The sequence below is a fragment of the Anser cygnoides genome, chromosome 2 (genome assembly GCF_040182565.1).
Source record: "Anser cygnoides isolate HZ-2024a breed goose chromosome 2, Taihu_goose_T2T_genome, whole genome shotgun sequence".
NCBI lineage: Eukaryota > Metazoa > Chordata > Aves > Anseriformes > Anatidae > Anser > Anser cygnoides.
This window is the reverse complement of record NC_089874.1, coordinates 31725726-31746746: the sequence shown is the minus strand read 5'-3', so window position 1 is coordinate 31746746 and position 21021 is coordinate 31725726. Positions and strand designations below refer to the sequence as shown.

The 21021-nt window shown below is 39.5% G+C and overlaps 1 protein-coding gene across 1 annotated transcript in view; it reads right to left on the bottom strand.

The window, feature by feature from the left end:
• Positions 1 to 21021, bottom strand: part of BZW2 (basic leucine zipper and W2 domains 2) — a 57168-nt gene that overhangs the window by 669 nt on the left and 35478 nt on the right. The window contains exons 6-11 of the mRNA XM_048068399.2: positions 19322 to 19457; positions 15390 to 15499; positions 13384 to 13554; positions 12791 to 12937; positions 8514 to 8652; positions 1419 to 1541 (exon numbers count right to left, since the gene is read on the bottom strand). Of these exons, the coding sequence (XP_047924356.2) occupies positions 1419 to 1541; positions 8514 to 8652; positions 12791 to 12937; positions 13384 to 13554; positions 15390 to 15499; positions 19322 to 19457 (826 nt within the window). The remainder of the gene's footprint in view (positions 1 to 1418; positions 1542 to 8513; positions 8653 to 12790; positions 12938 to 13383; positions 13555 to 15389; positions 15500 to 19321; positions 19458 to 21021) is intronic.

The following is a 21021-nucleotide window of genomic DNA, read 5'->3' as shown; positions in this document are numbered from 1 at the left end:
GGGTAGTCCTTAGTTTAGGGATCTCTCACTAGTTATGTTACTAGGAGTTGGACTTGATGGTCATTGTGCATCCCTTCCAACTCAGGACATTCTACGACTCTAGGTTGCTATGAATGATTCTGGTCCACATCTGCAGAGCCAACCAATGCATATCCGAGCTGAGTTTAATTAAGAATCAGCATCATTTGCTTGCTCTTCTAACCTCTGAGTAGGCTGTACTGCTACTATCCAGGAAGCACCCTTTTAACTATGTGCTCTGCAAATATCAGTCATGATCATCATGCAGCCTATTACTCTACAGCAGGTATGAAATCAGTACAAACATGATTTTTTTTAATGATTTGTATAGTATAACATTAAGAAGTAATTTAGGAACATGCACAGCGTTTTTGTCACCTAAAGCTACTTTGCATCATATTGCATTTCTGTCTTGGTGTTCACCTGACAGGAAAGGGCTTGTTGACACGAATATAACATGTTTGCTCTGAGAAATCTGATCTAACACGATCTGCATATTCTAACAGCAATACTTTGTCTTCAGTGGTACTGGACTTTGTAATTAAGGAAATCTGAGAGAGAGGACATGCAGAAAAGAGTGAAAAAGGGAAACAGGCATACAAGCAGAAGATTAGAGGGTGTAAACGTGTTTAATTAGACCAAGATTGCTAGTCTACAGTGTGAAAGGAGCTATCATTTTTGTTTTTCCTATATATATATTTGAATTGCTACAAAGACTTACCTGCTCCTTAGCATTACTACGTTCCCACTAAAAGTATTGATGTTACAGGGATGCAAATGAACACTAAGAATTATATCCCTAGCTATTACACATGGATTGATCATCCCATCTGACATGGACTTTGACATGGACTTCCTTTTTGAAGGATGTGAGCTTGGCAAAAGTGATAGCCTATTTGTACAGTACAAATAACAACAGTTATGGACCAAAGAAACCAGTTCCCCTCCCCAGTAACCATTTTAACACAGCAAATACAGACCACATATCTTAGCCTAAGCATTCACATGGAATGAATTTCAACTGCGGTGGCACAGACAGGCTTATGCTATGTTCATTTGGTCAGTACAGGTAGCACAATGATGTCAGCACATGCTACACCTGCACTGTTGTTTAGCTGTGTAGATGTTCCCAATGATTTTATCCTTCCTGCAGAAGCTTTAAGAATGTATCTACTGACAGGTGGTACCTGATGACTTAAGGAATTAATAAGGACACTTTAGATTAAGAAGCAGCAAGTGTTATTAGGCTTGGGCATGACTGTACATAATTTGGAGCAGCCAAACCTGCTGTCTTTTATTCCAAGTCTGTCGACTTCATGTGCCTTGTACAACTAAAATCTGAAAAGAAACACATTTGAATTTGCAAAGAGACTGACACATTTCTTTAAATGAATCCATACCTTCTTCAGCATTTTGCAGCCACTCCACGAATTTCTTCATCTGGTCAAGAAAAACACTTTTGCCTTTAGCAACATGTGCTTCTTTATACCACTTGAGGATAGCTTCTTCACTCAGAACATCGGCTGAAATACAGATCAGTATTTGTATGAAGTCATTGTACTTTTTAGAGGTTAAAAGACAGGGGGAAGAAAGATAGTGCCTGGTTTTGTTTTTTAAAGGCAGCATAAAATAAGTTAACATGGTCACAATGGAACAAGTTTTGCATTAACTATATTAGGCTATAACGACAGAGTATCTGATGCATATTAGGGATCCCAGATGCAATGAAATGTGTTAGATGTAAAATAAAGTACTGAATATTGTGCTTTCACAAAGGGAAGTTCTCTATTCATCTGCTTCAAATACACCATGTAAGATGGTTGATTAAAAATCCATCTACACATCTCAGAAGTTACCACAAGAAGAAATATTATGCTTTTTCTTGCGGTTAGATCACAGAGCTGTACATTGTTCTAGAAATCTGAAGTGACAGACACCTCCTGATTGCACTTAAAGGAGAGCTAATAGGGACTTTTGGACATTTTTCCATAAAAGTTTTATATTGCTTTTAGCTAAAAAAAAATTAAGACCACCATTCATTCAGACCACCCATTTTAAGGGAACTGCTCAGATGGACAGCACAGCTGACATTTTTCTGTCAAGTATCAAGAACAAAATAACTGTCTGAGGGAGCGTGAGGTTGAGTAAAATTCAGAATAAAGAAATCCTAATAAACAGCAAGGACACTTATTGTTTCCAACAGATGCAAATTTAGGTCTAGCAACAGACCTCTAGCCCCAGGAACAAAGCTTCTGTGATCCAGCCAAGCCAAATATCTCAGTAATTGATGGCTGCGGAGGCAAAATCTGGGATCCACAATGGCATTTTGGCAGTTACATAATGCAGGAGGAAAGAACAAAAATCAAACTGTATTTGTTCTATAAAAAGACTAAAGACAGCTTTCTGCATCTCATTAAAATTTCCATTCTTCTTGTCTTTGAACACACTACCCTCCCTTGCTCTGCAAAATCAACACATTTGTGCTGAGTGCTTTTCTGCTGCCTTGAACTCCTCGGAGTTGTCCCGCCGATTTGGCATTCACTTGCTGAAGTGTGAACCCTGACCATCACCTTCTGCCACAGCCTAAAGGTCACAGCAGATGTGGCAGTGAAGAGAAGGTGGCAAACTGAAATAAGACACCTGATCAAATGCATCTGATCAAACCAGACAGAGTAGACACACTTCACATATGCTGTTGAATAATAAACAGATGGAGGCAACCTGGGATACGTCTGAACTTAATCAAAACTACCCCAAGACATCCCATAGTAACTGAATGCAAAAGATCTCCCTGAAAATTTGGAATTCAGTGACTGCATGTGACTTTAAGTTACCTTGTCACTCAGACACTTTTTCAAACTAAAACCAGTTTGCTGCAATTGACAGCAAGCTGAAAACACAGGGAAAGCAAGACTGCTCTGGCTGTATGTTGTTTTTCAGTGCATGTAAGTTGTGCTGAGAGAACTCTACAAGCAACACAAAGCTGTTATCTTTCAGAAATCCTGACACCCCCCAGTGAATTTTTCCCCAAAAGTAAAAGAAGCACTGGAGCTAAGGAAGAAGTTTCACTTTGCATTAAATACTTGTCAGTAGTCTGTAGCAGCACCTCAAAAGCATTACAGCATTTAATAATTCAGGATTTTCATTTACCAAGCTTAAAATATATTTCACATGGAGTCTCATGAAGCTGGAATTTCATCCTTGTATGTCAATCATTTTCTTGATTTGCAGCCTATAAACTTGGTGGGTTTGTTGCCAAAGAGGAAGGGGAAACGTACTTCTCTCCACCCGCAACCCTAAATCTGGTAATAGCAGTATGCAATCTCACAACGTGCCCGAAGATTAAAACATTCTCGAGCTGGGTGGATGAGGAATTTGCCTGTATATAACTCCATAGCAATAAGCCTCCTACACCAACAGAGAAGAAAAAACGCTTTCAACTGCAAAAAGGACAACTGCAACTCTCCTTTCATTTCTGAGCAATATTATCTGAACTACATTCATGCCTCCAGTGCTCATGAGAGATGATATTCTCCTGTCAGCACAGAGATGCTCAATTTAGCAATCAAGCAGGACAGGGTGTAGTTAATCATACCCCTAGGTTGCTTTGAAGCAACAGGAACACTGGAGGGGACAGAAGGAAGAAGGGAATGACTCATTTATATAAACTCATATAGCTATATCATCTATGAGTTATTTCTCATTAAACTTGATTATAGGTATATTTTAACTGCTGAAGCTGAACTCTGTGGTTTGTTGGCATGTGCGCATCATTTTCACTGCAGTCCCAGGTGATGTCAGCCCAAGAGACGGTTTTCCTGCAGGTGCAGCCACCCTCCACTCAAGCCACCCACTGCGAGAGCCTCCAGGGACATCTGTCTTGAAAGAGAGAGGTTGCAAAGCACAGACTCCGAAGAGCCCAATTTCTTTACTGCAGGGTTAACTGGAATGTTACTCGAAGTTTAGGTCTCAGCTTTGTACTAAATCACCCAGCATGAACGCGCTTCTGCTTTTAACTCAAACTGCATAGCCATCGGTGGTAAAGACAAAAGCATACGCTGTCAGTTGCCAGCACAGTCAATCAATCCGCAGATTTCAGCTCAACTCTACTGCAGACAACTCAGCTGGGAGGACAGAGCCTTAGGGCAAGAGCTCTTTCAATATGGGGAATGTCACCCACAGTACAATTATGGTCTTTATGATTTATTTTTTTCCTGGGAAGATTTTGCATCCAGTACCAAAAGAAGGTACTTGAATACTGAAGATCATTTAAAGATAACTGGATTCTATCAAGAACAGAAAACCACCAAAACCTGATTGTCAAGCAGAACTTGAAGATTCAGTCCTTGTAAGCGCAAGATTCCTACTGTTTGAGAAGACAGTCTGCATCTTCTGGTTACGAGACCTCCATACTGCAGGAGAGCATCTCTGAGGTCTAATTGTGCTACAGTTGACTGCAGTTCTGTTCCACATGCACATGAGATTTCCCTCCGCCCCCGTTATTTTGTAAACAGACCTAACTTTTAATGCAAAGGTACACAGACACTTTGTGCCTGTTCGTTGTTCAGAGGATGAAATTCTGATCCTCATGAATGGTTATTAATTTCAATAGCGTCAAGATTTCACACAAGAAATTTCCAAGCTGGACACAAACTAGAAGAAAGGAGATTCTGCAAGCGAATACTATATATGTAACATGCAATCCAGGAGCAGCAATGCTTATTTCAACTACAATTAACAGAAATGTTGCAACATGGACAAACACCAGCACAAGTCTTACAGTGCCTGCACAACTAGCAAAGGAGCTGGCAAATTTAGGTGTCATTCAGTAAAAATTCAGTCATTCTTACTCTGCATCTGTCCTTTAGAATACAGGTCAAAATGCAGTACGAAGACAGTTTATGATTAAGTGTAGTTCTAGCCATTTTTAAAAGAATATCAAGGACCGCTACTCTTCTACACAAATATATTCAGTAAGAATAGCAGATGTTTTTATTTTTATTTTTTAGGTAAAAAAGAAAATAGAAAAATCCCATTGTTTTTAGCGTGGTATTGGGGCACCCTTTGTAGATCAAATGTCATCTATTTTTTCCTAATTAACCACTAAGGCTTTAGGTCATATTGGCATAGAGCCTGGGCTATTTTGTGTAAGAGATATGCAATTTTTCTGCTCTGATTTCTGATCCTGTAGCTGTGCTCTTTAAGCTTGGCTTAAACACTGATTACAGTGCACTGGCTTTAAGTGGTAACCAGAGAAGCAATGTCACAGCCAGGGATTAGTACAGAACAGGACAGGTTATTTTCCTCTATACTCTACCAGGAGGACAAAGATATAATAATGTCGACAAGCTTTAATCAACTGCAGAACTGCTTTTGTAGATTATACCTACAAACCGGTAAAAATACTGTATTCCACATTGTTTAGAGATGGGACAGATTTCAGAACAATTAAAAACACCACAGGTTTTCAGGCCTTCTAGATAGTAATGAACCAACCACTCCAATTAATATATTCAGACATTTCCAGATAATTCCTAGGAAAGTAATCCAAGGGCTATTTTATGATGTGAAAATGGCAAGGATTTAAACGCAAGACGTTAAACTAAACTTGTCAAAGCATGGGTGACAATCACATCACTGATAATCATCTTCATGCCCAGGAAACACTCCCTCATGATGAGTAACAAGCAATAAGCAGTCCACATGCCTGCTGGTAAATAGCTGCATTTCTGACTGCCCATCCACAGATATCCAGATGCCTGTATTTGTCTCTAGGTACCCTGAAACCTCTCCAAATCCTATATAAGTTACAGATGAAGCACAACAGAAAGGGGAATACAAGCATCTGCTGTTCCCTCACTGCCAACATAGCCATTAATAGCTTTTGGGGGCTGTTCTCCTTGACTAATAGGAAACATAAGATACACTGTCATCAGCAAAGAAATTGTGATAAAGCATGTGTCTCTAAAAGGACTGGATGGCTTGTTTCTAGGGGAGAGGTATGAGCTGGGGAGGAAAGCGAGGTCCAGCAGCACTGAAATGAAGCCGAGGCAGACAGCACACAGTCCCCATTTCAGGCTCATATCTTCCTCTAGAGAAAGCAAAGTCATGAGCAGCTCAAGTGTGATAATAAGGATCATGTGGGAAAAACAGGAATGGGAGCACTAATGCTCCCAGAATCTTTCCTGGTTAATGCAGAAGCACACCCTCACCTAATGGAGGCATTCTGACACCAAAGCTGCCTTAAATGGATGGAGCTAATAACCTCCTTACCATGCCCAGGCTCAAAGGGGTCCTACTACTACTGGCTGTAACATCGGGCTTGCAACTGATGGTAGGCAACAGTCCATTTGTCAAACGGGCAAACACAGCTTCAGCCTAAATGGGGACAGGAAGGGCTGGCAGCTGTGCTGCCTCATGACTGCATCATATGACAGAGCATGAGGTGCTCTGGCACGCCTGCCCAAGACACTCGAGACAGATACGGGCACGTGCTCTCTGAGTATTGCACATTCTGGACACTCTATTTGCACTCTTGCACTCTATAAGCACTACTTGCTGCAGTGCGCTTTCATGGATGGGCCATGGCTCCTAACGTTCTTCTAGACATTATGGGATATTGTGACACCTGTAGTGCTGAGGCTAAGGTCTTCCCATCTTTCCTAACTAGCCTGCCCATGTACATCTCCAGAGCCAGAACAAGGGCTTGTGGGGTGAGCAGAGTACGTGGGAACTGGATTTTTGCAGCACCTTATGTTTAATGTACCCATCAGTATTTTGTTTTTAAGTTCTGTGGACTGTCAGGGTTATTCTTGCAGGCTAATGCAGCAGTGAACTTACAAAAAACTTTGAAAGGAATCCTGTACAAAAGTATTTGTTTTAACCATCACTTATTGTCCAAGTGTGCAGCTGTTACAATGCCATGTGCAAAGTGAATTTTCCTTTTCCACAGAAAACTCAATACAGTGCTTGCTGCAGGTTGCACTGTCAGGTTTTTCCTCAGTCATTAATGATCTTTACAAATTATAGAATTTGAAGGCAAAGGGACCACTAGGTGTACTGCTTTTTCATTTAATCACTGAAGCCACAGTATATCGACAGGAGGATGGAAATAAATCCGTCTGATTCACTTGCTTCAAATTTGAAGCCATGAAATTATTTTATCGGTTTGAACTCATTTGACTTGAATGTGCACCTGGACACCACAGGGTGAACAGAGGTCGGTACTGGGCTTCTGCTCCTGCTGATTTTTCTCCTTCAACTATTTATAGCAAGAATGTCAGAACAAACGGTTTGGCACTCACCCATCACACACGCTGCAAGACCATTAGTCTCTATGACAACCTGATCTGAATAAACTTGCTAAGAAGTCTACTTTACAATAAAAAAAAAAAAAAAAATCTGTCAAACTGTGGCATCTGCAAGAAACTGTCAGGAAAGAAAAAAGGAGAAGAATTAAAGTAAGAAGAGCTCCATTCTCGCAGAGAGGGAATAGCACTGTACTGGGTCCAGCTGGGATGGAGTTAACTTTCCCTGCAGCGGCCCATATTAGTGTTGTGCTCTGCATTTGTAGCTAAAACAGCACTGATCTCTCACCAGTATATGTGTATTGCTGAGCAGTGCTGGCACAGCACCACGACCTCCTCCAACCCCCCCACCCCCAGAGCCAGTAGGCTGGGGGTGGGCAAGAGGTGGGGAGGGGACATCACCAGGGCAGCTGACCTAAACCGACCAAAGGGATATTCCATGCCACCTGATGTCACGCTGGGCAATAAAAGCTGGGAAAGAACTGCTCTGCTACAGCAGCTGGGAGAGAGGAGTGAGAAGCAGCCTTGCAGCCCCAAGGTCAGTGCAGCAGGAGGGCAGGAGGTGCTCCAGGCATGGAGCAGCAGTTCCCCTGCGGCTGAGAAAGCAGCTATGGTGGAGCTCAGCTGCCCAGCAGGGCAAAATCACCACAAACACCCAAAAACAAAAAAATCTTTCTGCCAAGATGGTTTGCACTTTCAAGTTTTTTAAAAACTAAACTTAAATTTGTTTTTTAAAGCTGTCAGAAATGTATAGAGATTTCTTTGCGGACCTGGTAATATACTAGGACAAAAATCCCCTCAGACTGTAGATACTGCTTATATCCTGCTCAAGTCCTGCAGGACAAACAGAGAAAGAAGGGCTTTGTTTGACTTGTTGCCACACACTCCTTTGAACTAACAAAGCATAAAGTATTTCAGAGTTCAATTCAAACATATTTTTGCATATGCTGTTATCTAGAGAACATCCATTTCCTATTACATCACAGGTGAGCAGTTGGCATAGGAAGACTATGCCACTGGAGAATGGTTTGAGAGTTCAAAATTAAGGTCTCCCTACAAAAGAGCTACAGTCCAACCCTGCCTGTAATAAATGCCCATAACGTGCTTAATAACTTAGTTCAACATGGTCAAGTCAATGCCAGGTCCAATGTCCATGCACAGTACGTGACAGTGGCTATAGACTTTTACCTTTATAAAAGAGTACCACTATCTTCTGAAAGGCTTTCATGAAGTGGATGTTGTCATAACAGTACTCCTGCACCTTCTGGAGAAGAATCAGCTCTGACTGGCCTTGGGTGCTGAAGACAGCAAGCAGAGGGGCATATTGCTGAAAGGAGGACACAAAAAAAAAGCAAAATGCATATCAGTATAGTGAAAATAAAATAAACATAACTTCTTAATTGTACGCATCATGAATTTCATCCCTGAAAATGTTTCACTGAAACCTTAGATTTACTTGCCAATACATTTACCTAAATACATACAGTGCACGTATAAATATCAACGAGCATTTGTAAGATGTGCTGCATGCTGTGAACTAAATTTCAGTACTACTTTTAGATACTGAATTTTGTAAAATGAATTTATAAAGTCCACATCACTAAGTACTTCACAAGACACCATACAGCATGTAGATTAAGGAATAACACTTTACTGATGATCATTATGTAAGATATCCAAGGATGAAGCACATAAAAATACAAATCTCCAGTTTCCCAGGGGTTTCAGAAGTCTCAGGGAAATTCAATTATTCCCGTTTAACTGTGTTCAAGTGTCATTATTTTTTCATATCATCACCATCAAACTACCATGAAAACATTGCTGTTTACCAAAGCAAAGGTTGTCAAAACATGGCACTAAGTGCTAATGAGATCCTGATAAGACAACAGCTGTACGTTTCATCATCTTTTCCTGGAGTTTATTAATATAATAAAACATAAGAAAATATTTTTCACTTTATGCAATTTCTATTATTTCAGATCTTAAAATTAGAAATTACATTAAAGGATCAAATCTGATTCACTCTTTCCTTAAAAAATGACAGTGTTTATATCCATCTCTCTTTCCAATTTCCTTTCTTAGCCTGTAATGAGTCCAGCTAAGGCTGCAATCTTAAATTTAAGATAATATTAAAAGCATTTTTCAGAGCTGAAGGAAGAAAGAATACCCATGATCTTCAGAACCCCGGCCATAAATATATGTTAACATTACTATTTAAATTGTCCTTGCATTGATCAGTTCAGCCTTTCTTTGTTTTCAATAACACCGCTTAGCTTTTGCCAGCTGGAGTTGCAGTGGCTTGACATAATGGTGTTAAACCTGTGTGACTAGGGCTCCCGACCGATGCAGTCAGGTAACTGAGCACCTTCAGCAGCAGTGATACCAATGTTCAAAAATATGCTTCAGGACATCTTTACAAGGGGCTAAATCCCTCAGGATCTTACTCAATGTGATCCACAGAAAAAAAACAATGGAAACACATGAAAAAAAGAGCAAAATCTGAATTATTTTTCAAAAGATGTTCTAGAACAACCTTTATCAGCTATTAACTTAGAGAGCAAGAAATCATACAGTAACTAGTAAGATCAGCTAGCCAGGCAGCCAGTATAATTACTTTTGGAAGAAACTATCTTACAAACTAACTATGAAAAAAAGACTACAACACTGCTAAACACTAAGTTGAGTTTTTCCACTTCAGGAAGGTATACATACATTTTTCAGAAACAATTTACTTTTTACTCTGCAAAAATAGGGAGACTTTGGGTAGCAAGATTCATCCTTTTCTCCTCTTTGGCCCTGTAAATATCCAGCTGTTACCTAGTCAAGTTGTAGGGAGGCAGGGCAATATACACTGCAGTTTATGTCTATTTAGTAGTATCAGCAGAACCCAATCCCATCCACAGGTCTGTGATGTACAACTGCCTCTCAGTGTTAAGTAATTTATTAAAAAAAAAAACCTTAGCTTTTCAGTTTAGAAATAAGAGATCCTCATATCGCCAAGTTGCCCGACACATTCCTCTCACTCATTAACTGGTACAGACTTACAATTGTAAGTTTCACAAGTGTCTAAATGACTGAGGAACCATAAAATTAGACTCCTCTCACTGCTGGCCAAGCAAAGCTGCATTATTTTCCATTTGCCTCAGGTTATGTTGCAACAGGTCAGCAGCTCTAGTGTCACAATGCTGACACCACAGCCTTGTCTGCAGTGAGAACTGTCTAGAGGATTCTCCCCATGCATGAGAAGGGGGCCAAACTGGAGGTGGCCTAGGGGTCAAGTCCTCGCGTAGCTGTGAGGTTACTGGAAGGCTGAGGAGTTTACCCTGTAAGATTCAGGGTTTAACAGCTTTCCACATCTCCTCCTCAGTTCGGGACTTACCGGTCCTGCTGTACAGATGGCACACATGACATCCACATGTTTACTGCACCTTGATATTTCTTTTCAGGGGTCCATTGCACACAGCTTACTAAAAGGAATCTAATGACTTCAAGAGCCTGGTACCTACTCGTCAGTGCTATGAGAACTGTGAGTTATCTGTTGGTACAGCCATACAAGAGTAAATCATAGCACCTGGCATGTTCCACTTCGAGTAGGTATTTATATGCATACTGACTCACACCATCAGGGCAAAGCAACTCCATAATCGTTTCAGGGAATGTCAACACACGGGAGGAACTGGGCTGTGTGTCACGCTAACACAATTTGATTTCTGGAGTTGGATCACACATTTGGTCAGCTTAGAGCCCAAAGAGGGAAATCCAAGACCAATGTGGAACAAATGCTGTTTATTTCTGAACAATGACAAGTAAAGAAGCAGCAGCTAGTAAAATCTATGCTTCTATTTCTAGCGCTTCTGTTAAACTCCTACCTGTAAGTATAAATAGTAAACACCCCATACAAACTTATCATCTGATTTTAGCCTTTGGACATAGTTATGAAGATGCATATCTTATGTAGGTAAGTTGCTTTACCTAATTTAGTGGTGTTACACACACAGCTGATGGCTTGGTAAGCGAGGCTTGTAGGACTAAGCATCCAGTCAACAGTATCTGTACAAAGCCAGATACGTTTCTCTTCCCACTGTTCAAATATTCCAAGAAGTATTTGTTAATTTGCCCTGTGGTACTAGATGATAAATCTCAATGGATACTCTGTTACAACTCAAATAAAGAGATGTGATCAATCACTACATCAAAAGAACAAGAAAAACAACGTCTCTCCTCCTTCTGGAAACTCCCTCATCTTTCTACTGTTTTTTTGGGTCGCTGTAGCTGCAGAAGACTTCAAGGCATTCAATTTTACCATCAAAGACTATACAAGATCCCGAGTGACTAAGTTTCTAGGATGACTGATGTTGCTCTTGGGAACCTGAATTCAGATGAAACGACAGTCATAGTAGGAGCTAAACTGATGTGGGAACTTCAAATAGAGAAAGGCACCAATACAAAGAGGAAAGAAATTCTGATCAAGCTCAAGATCCATTTTATCACCAAAAAAAAAGTACTAATTGCTTTTGTCTTATGGTAAATTTTTGCAGTCCTTGCTGTGAGGGAGTATTTTTTTGCTCATGGTTTACCAGCTGAAAAGGATTAAGTTTACTGAAAAGCCTTTCTTTCCATGTCCTGAGTTCAAGTGTCTTGCACTGCGCAATCCTTCACGATTTGATTGAGGAATGCTAACCGTCGCAAGGACTCTGATTATTCTGCATTGTGTTGTGTTTTTTTTTTCCTCCTGAGGTTGCAAGGGCTTTTGTACCAGTATGTAGCTGTGACACTGCAGCCTGTCATCACTTAAAAAAAATCACAGCCTGGCTTTCTATGGATTTAGTTCTCTTATCCCTAAGCAGAGCATCTGGGCTAGAAAGTGCACACTCACTACACAGTGCAAGGGCTCTCAAGTCAGCTCCTGTCTTATTAGCTGAGTAGCAGCTACCCAGCTCCCTCAGTTAACAACAGCATCAAACATTTCACAAGTTCAGAGCTCAGCAGTCCTGCCAGGATCTAACCAGCTCTGTGCAAAGCCAGCACAGGTGCTGCCTCACCATGCTCCCAAAACTTCTTTGCTCCTGGCAAAGACATTGCAAAGACAATTCCAGCAGGCTTACTAGTCAGGTCTAAAAAGACTCAAGCCTCAGCATTTGTTTAGCATTGTGCCCCAGGCAAGGAGCCTCTCAGCACGCTGAGAAAGCAGAATGCAAAGGCACTCACTCAAGCTACAACCACCTCAGCTTGCCCTGGTTTTCTGCACTGTATGCCTCAGGGGACAGTACAGCATTCAATAATCTGAACCTCATTTTAGCATTACTGTGAATGAAGGAGGAGCTACTACATACAAGACACTGCAGTGCTTGGTATCACTGTTAGCCCTTAAGACTAAATCTCCTGGATTTAACAAGTAAGAACTTGGCAGCTCTAGAATGTGTTGTTTCACAGCAAGCTCTTCCCTTCGTCACCCAGGTACACACCTTTAGATGTTTGAGGGCTTGCTCTGCAACCAGCTCTTCTTTCTTGTTCCATTCCACAGCATTCATTACACAGGTCCACAGGAGACCAATCACTGCTGGCTCTGGCAGCTCATTTCTTTTCATTTCCTCTTTTACATAAAGCACTACCTGGAGCATGAAATAAAATGCTGTGTTGAGCAACATTTCCAATCAGCCAGTAACAACTCCATCACCACAGTACAGAAACAACAAGAAACAAATTTAGAACAAGAATAAAAACAAAGCATTTACCATGTTTTTATTTAGCAACATTACTATTACTTGACTACAAGTTTTCTCCTTCCCATTCAAACTAACAGTTAATGCAGGTACATGAACTTCATTCTCATCAAGCCTAACTGAACATAAAAATGTAGTCAATTACACTTGTAAATCCATAAGGTGGTTTGTTGTTTTGGCCTTCTGAAGGCAGAGTGAGTTGATCAATACATTAAAATAATTTAAAGAAAAACAGAGGAAATCTTTCAGGTGTCTGTATCTGCTCCTCTCTACTTATTCTTTATTTATGTCTTTGACTATGATTATATAAACCGAAGTTGTAAAACACTCTTTACCTCCTTAATTGGGCATTCCTGAGAGAGACGTTCTTGTAGCTCTTTTTGAAGTTCTTTACGAGTCCCCAGTGACTGCTGAACTCTAAGGAAATCTGAGAGCTCTTTTAAACCTGCTTCAGTAAAATACTTGGCAAAATGATCCACATTCTGCCTGTTGGCTGGAAACAGTTCCTAAAAAGACAGGAAAGCTCTGTTACGTAAATAACAAACAAGTGCTCTTGACAAAATGGAAGGAAAAAAATTTTTAAGACTGTTCAATGGGAATCACCTGTTGCTGCACCTGTTACTGCTTGTATTAACACTGGAAAAGTCAACACTTCATTCCCGTTGTTGTTTAGTTAGAGCAGAGGGAAGAAATGATGGTCAGTTGTGGAAAAAGCCTAACACCCTTTCTACACATACTAAGGGTACATATTAAGGGCACATACTTAGGAACAGCTGTGAGCTTATGACTGTGCTCCAAACAGTTGAGCACCTTCCAAGTTCCGAGAGTCTTGTAGGGAAAGTGCAAGGGAACAGATGGTAAAGCCATTATACGCTAAGCACGTTTATCATGCCCTCCCAGTGCTTCCACGCGTTTACCTCAGCAGTACATACCTGGTACAGGCACTCTGGCCTAAATATCACTACTCTGCTGAGCAATGGTTACCACTAATGCATCACTTAACAAAAATCACAACATCCACAATGTACACTGTTAACATGAACTCATGGAGGCGCTTCTAATTCAAAGAAACTGTCAATATATCGTTTGTCAAAGTCCAGCTACTTAAAAAATATATATTTCTTAAAAATTGCTATAGTGTATGCCATGTCTCAGCATGAGTTCAATGGTATTTGCTTACAATGCAACTCTGGTGGAATGGAGAGTACTTCCCCACCCTCCCCCAGAGAGACTCCAGACCCTCAGTGTACTTGTTTACTGAAAAGCAGATTAAGAAGAAACTTTCCTCAACTCATCTCTGCTAAGCAACAGCATCTGACACTTGATAGTTCTTTAATATAGCAGCATAATGAGAGCCAACAGCTGAAAGCTTTAGTCACTGAAGTTCAAAATGGAAATAAGACACAGTTGGCTTTTTTCCCTTCTAATAAATGGTGTAATTAGCCCATTTCCCAGCTTTGTGGCAAATGATTTATGATTTGGACTCTTGAAATCAAATACAAACTGAAGAGATGAAGGGGTGTGGGAGGCTGCTTTGCTTTTGAAAGATTCTAGCTTAATCATAAATTATTGAAGTAGAAACAGGAAATACTGCTGAAATTCTCTAGGCAGTGCTACACAGGATGTAGCACATCTGATCAGATTATCGCAGCAATCTTTTTGAAGATTAAAAAAACTATTGATCTTCAGAAATAAACTGGCAGGGAAAGGCATATGACATTGTTCCATATTCATATATACTGAACACCTCAGGCCATTGCTACAAACCAAGAACACAGGTTTTGAGTCAAAAAGGCTGAAAGCTTTCTCTGCATTGCTATTACTCGTTCTGCTGTCATCACTGCAGGACCATTTATGTTACCCAGATGGCTACTGCTGTGGAGAATTAGCTTACTCTGCTGCCTCCATACTATTCAAACATTGTCGGTTTGGAAACCTATATGCTCATCTTTTGTGATTACACAAACTCTTTATACTTCAATTCTTATTTACAAAAGTGAAACATTAAAAATAAAAATAAAAACCTTCATGCACAGTTGCTAGTGGTGTGTTTTGTTAGAAAGAAACATTTAATTAATTCCCAACCGCCGTGTATACAGCCTTTCAGAAGGCATTTGACTACAGGAAAAATAGAGACAATGTTGAAACGTGTTATTTAGTGTTCCAGAACCTGTATCAATGCTACACAGCCATAACAATATTGCTGAGATTCAAAATATTTTAAAAATGCTAAGAGAGTCTGAGGGGGAGTTAACATGCTTAGAGCAAACTACCACCTGCATTTTATTTCCTTCTTTTCCTCAAGGAGAGATAAGGATTATTGAAAATATATTGTACTTACTAGCAATCTCTTATCAAGGTTGGCTTTTCTTAAAGCAGAGGTAACAGAATTGGCATCTTTCTCTGCCATCCATGCTTTAAAAAGTTTTACAGCAAAAGAGGCTGCAATCCCTGTTTGAGAAAATACACAAAACATGTTTCAGCAATTTTCAACATGAATTAGAGTTGGTTACAAGAATTTAATACGTAATGAAAATACATTTATGACAGCAGGACCAAACATGTGAAGCTGAAGTGCACTTTTTTCTTTAATGAGGTATTAATTTTCTGAAGTATGCTACGCTGTTTGAAAATCCTTTCATTCTCTTTTACCCATGTATATTTAACTGTTCAAAGATTTTGCTTACAGTTATTTTTCTTACCTCCCCAAGTTACAGACCAAATATAATGCAAAAGGAAAAATTATGTGTTAAATCAGCTAGGAAACTGATGCACAAAATAAAAGACAGTCAGGAATAAGAACTCGAAATAAAAAGTATACTCGAAGGGCTTTTTAAGTCCTGGATAGGGTTAAATAACTTCACAGCTTCAAGGTAACAACCGATTGTACCCCATCCTCCTAGAAGGTACTTTGAAGTTGGTAGACCCAGGCACAAATACTATTTAGAGGAGAAAAAAATCCTTCCTCAAGGCAACTTATTATTTTTTACATTAAATCCAAAATAACTCTGTTTCCACTACCTGCAGGTTTCCAGCTCTGCTCCAGCTTCTTGGCTGCAAGGAGCTGAAAGTGAGCTGCAGTGTCTCAGAGCTGGAGACTCAGCTCTTCCCTGCTGAAGTGGTCCCTGTTATGTTTCTCCATACTACATTTATGTCAACATTTACAGTACTACTGAGGGTGGTGATAATATGTAACTGTGTACAGCCAGCCACTTCAAACAGTCCCAAAAGCCTAAGATCTACATGGTTCCATCTACATGGCTCCTTCTGATGGGAAGTAGCTTAGTCATTCCTAGCCACTTAATTGATACCCATTCCTTTTTATTTCTAGGATACATTGACTAAATGAGTCACCAAACAAAAATGGAAGCAATTATTCCCCAAGCAGCATCAACTTCATTAACATTCATTACAGATCTTGACTGTTATGACAGTTTCACCAACCTTATTTCAAGAGCTTAGTTGTGAGGCATGATCCTTTGAGAAGTACTATATGTAACTATGGATGCATAATGCCACGAAAGAGACCTAAAAATACCACTTTGGGCTTGTTTTACATATTGTGCATCATGTTCCAAATGAAACCAGCACGATGCAGTGATCATATATGCTATGAGCTGACCAGTCATGAATTGACCAAGCCGGTTCAACTAACAGGGGCCCTCAGAATAACGCACACCTGTAACTCTGAACCTGCAAACACCATTCAGCCTACTTGAAACGTGCACGTGCATTGCAGAGCTGCGGCTGAACTTGATAAAGAAGTCAGAGGCTTTTATAGCTGGAAATCATTATTCACAGCCCACATGCTCTGTACAGTACTTATACAAAGCTGTGACAATATAACCCATTCATATCAGAGGGCAGGGTAATGCAAACAGAATTTCTCCACTGCAGCATCACTATAACCTCTCAGTAAGCAGTGCCTGGTAGCACACACGTCGGAATTTGGCTTGAAACTCTTCTTTTATTAGATGTCAGTAAGATCCACACTGCAGCTTGTTAAGTCACAGGCTTCTTCCTTATAAAAGCAAGTATGGAATAGCAAAAATGTCGACCAGCTGCAAAAAAAGCATGCCTGCAACGGAAAAGCACTCCTCCTCAGACCTGCAGAATAGTGACCAAGATCGAATGGAACTGTCTTTGTCACCAAGCACTGCTCCCATAACTATGTCCTAAATCCTTTTCTCAAGATTTATCTTAAAACAAGACAAGTTTTAAGCCAGTAACCAGTATCAGAGGGAGGCTGTTCCAAGGCTTCACCACCCTCATGTTTTTAAACTTCTAATTTACAGTCCAAATTCATCACTGGTCAGTTGCTGTACTCTGTTCCTGTCTGCCATGGTCTTTTCCTTCAAAATAGCTTGTCTTTTTCTTTTTTTCCCCCCCTATCAACCCTATTGGCAGACAGCAACTTCAGCCATTCACTTTAGTGATTATCCCCATTAGCTGTTCTTTGTATTTGCATTAGTTTTTCAACACGAGTGACGATAAGGCTTCACCAGTACCATGAACATTTTTCTGTCTCTGCTAGAAATGTCAGACATCCCCAGATTACATTTTTTCCCATTTATATGTCACTCTAAAAGTAATGAGAACACTGAAAAGGGGTAATACTAAAATCAATAAGATATTTGCCCTCAAACTTGACAGATCATCTATCAGTACAAACTACCCTTACCTTTCTTTCAGCCAATCCTTTCTTTGCCCATGTTACAATTCCTGTTTTTATCCAACAGCTCCATCAGCTCAACTAATCATTTCATCATGTATTTTACAAAAGTTTATCTTCACTTGCCTCCAGCAATTTTTTTTCCATAATTTAAGGAAAGGTATCAGATATATTCTTATATAATCTACCTGCTTTAAGCCTTGATCCTTTTTCTGTTTCATTTGTATTTGCATCTTTAATCATTCTTCCATAAAACATCTTTTCCAGAACACTGACTGAACAACCTTTTCCTCAAATGGTGATATGGGTACATTTTGTCTGTATATACATGCATGAGTGTGTATACACACACACACACACACAAATATACCAAGAAACAAAACCGTAAGTAAGATCCCGACAAAAGTTTAGAGCTCTCAGAAACATAAATTGATCATACGAATGAAATTTGTTCTAGCATTGCATTTGTACGTAACAATTGCATTCTTGAAATGTTAAATTAAAAAAAAAAAAGTTGGTTAGATAAATTTGAGTTTTCAGATGCCTCTTGTATTGCTGTAACTAAGAACAGAATTTGATTTAAAAACATTGCAGTCCATCACCCTAAGACAGGGATTATTACTTCTGTTTGAATTTTCTCCTACTTTAATTCTGATACTGAAAGTTGTGGGTGATGACAGAGCAAAACTGCAGCTGTGGCTTTTCTTTCTGCAGCATTTAGAAAACAAATGCATGCTGCAAACAATAATGTGCAGTTAGAATACTTTTTTTTTTAATAAATCAAAGTTAGGATACATTTTAGCTAATACATAGCTTTAAAAAAATATTTTATGAAAGCTGTGCAACACTAACAATGCATTTGTTATTATTCCAGGTCGTCAGTAACTGGCAGAGAAAGATATTGTCGGGCAAACACCTGGAAAATAACATTCCAAGGTAGATGGCTATAAATTACTAATAAAAGCCCTCCAAAAAAAAACCCAAGACCGCCTCCCTCCCCACCCCCCCCCAAACAAACAAAAAACCAAAACCCTTGTCACAAAAAGGCATTAATGCCTCAAAAGTGGAAGAACTGTTACCCATCATACGGTAAAGATGAGTCTATGGGAGAAGCACATCAAATACTCATCATTACTCGTATGAAGGCAAGATTGATGGCTTGAATTATTTTGTTCCCTTCTGCAATACCCACTTGCTCTGTATATGCTATGTCCCAATTCACATTTAATTGGGCAAGATATTGGCAACACTTGCCAAAACATTACTAGGCATATCTCAGAAAAAGATGTTACACTTCATACTTGTATAGTATCACAAGAATCCAGACATAATACATTTTTGCTGTATAATATCCAAAAAAACTAAGTGGTTTAAGTTTTCTGTTGTCGTTTTTTATTTTGTTGGTATTCTGCTAACTACTGACTGCCTTCTTGTTATATTTCAGAAAGTACATTGCCCTTTGTCGTCTGTATATGCTTCTGCTTTAAAATCCTGCTTTCTGTTTAACAGTTTTTACAGGCTTCCAGCATACAAAATACGTTGCAGTAAAATACATCTCCTATTAAAGCTAATGTAAGAAAAAAGGTCATATAGAAAGTTACCTTCTTTGACTATACTGTCAGTGAAGAGGCTTGTTAAAATGGTAGCAGGAAGAGTCCCATTGGCTAACAGGATCCCAGAGAGCATCGCCAACTTCGTCTGCTCTGTTTCAGAGAAGGCTTTAAGAAACAGCAGGAGCTGCAGGACAGACAAGAAAAGACAGGTACATTTGAGCCATAGGCAGTGATAACAGAGATAAAGAATTAAACTATCCATTAATATTCATTTCTCAACAGCTCCTGCTGTAATTAGTAGCACTCATATCAAAATCTGTCCTGAAACATGGCAGTGCCATTTCAGTGATCACTTACAATTTCACTTTCCATAGGGATACAAGCATGTGGAATACTGCCTTACTCAGACAGACAAGGTCTGTCATCTTCTTCAAAAAAAGTATATAAGTGATAAAAAAAAAAATGCTCGTTAAAGGCATAACACCCACAGAAATTAACGGGAGCTGTTCAGGAACACAGACTTGCTGACTGCAACAGGCTGACAGGAGCCTGCCCATTCACATCGCCAAATTGTGGACTAAGCCCCACACAACTGCCATTCCTTTTTTAGCTAGCAAAAACCATTATTCATACAAACAATAATAGGATGAGAAAGTTCCCCGTTTTCCTTTTGAGGAAGGAAACACAGCACAATTATTCCAGATTTTCTATTGGCTAAAGTTACAATTCTCAAGTTCAGACCTTCTTGGTGGAGCTGACAAAGAAAAGACAGGACCACAAGTTGCTCGAAGACCTGGCCATTCCCACTCCTAGTTACAACAGCTTGAGGAAAAAATACAAATTTCACTAGATCTTAAGTGCTAAAAGGTAAATAAGCAGATCTTCTAAAGTGTAATTTTAAGTTTTATGTCTATTTTAAATTTCTTCATTTCATACGTTAGAAGGAATTACTTGGAAAGTATATTGAAGCATTACAGCTCTTTTCCTTTTTAGCAAGAAAAAAGTTATGCAAAATAACTTTTTCTCAAAAGCATTAGAATTAACGATGTTTTCTTAATGTGTTGCTAGCAATCACAATATGGGTGATGGGAAAGAGGAAGCTAGACAGCAAAGGACGGGGAAAAAAAAAAAAAGACTGCAGGCATGAATTTCTGGACTTAAAGAGGAAGTTTCGTTTCCATTTCCAGCTACCAGCACTTGATTCAAGTGCCTCCTGTGGTCATCACCTTTATTTCCTTCCCCAAATGAGCACCAGATGCAATCAAAGCAGAGCAGCTCATTCTAATGGAAAATTTGCACCCAGTTTCCAGATAAAGTGTATTTCATAATTAGCAATACCTACACATACAAAGGGATAGGACACCAGATACGTCCCTGTACTTGTTTGTTCCCATGGACAGTGAGAGCTCTTCTCAAAGATATCCAAGAATCTTACCAATAACTGTAAATATTTCTAAGTGTAACAACATTTAAAAAAAATCCAGATAACAAATTAAGTTATTAAAAGGCATGCAAAGTTTTATGAATACCTCTGATCTGTACCCGCAAACAAAACCAGAAAAAAGCTCTTTTGATTCATACGGTAGCACTTACATAACATCAGCTTTAAATTACAGCTTACACAAGCCTGAATGATTCAGCCACAGACATATCATTTGGCTTTTTAGTGGGCTCCAGACAAATGATTGCAATATGCAGTTTTAGCTCAAAAGAAAAAATATCAAACTATAAAATCTCAAGGTGTCATT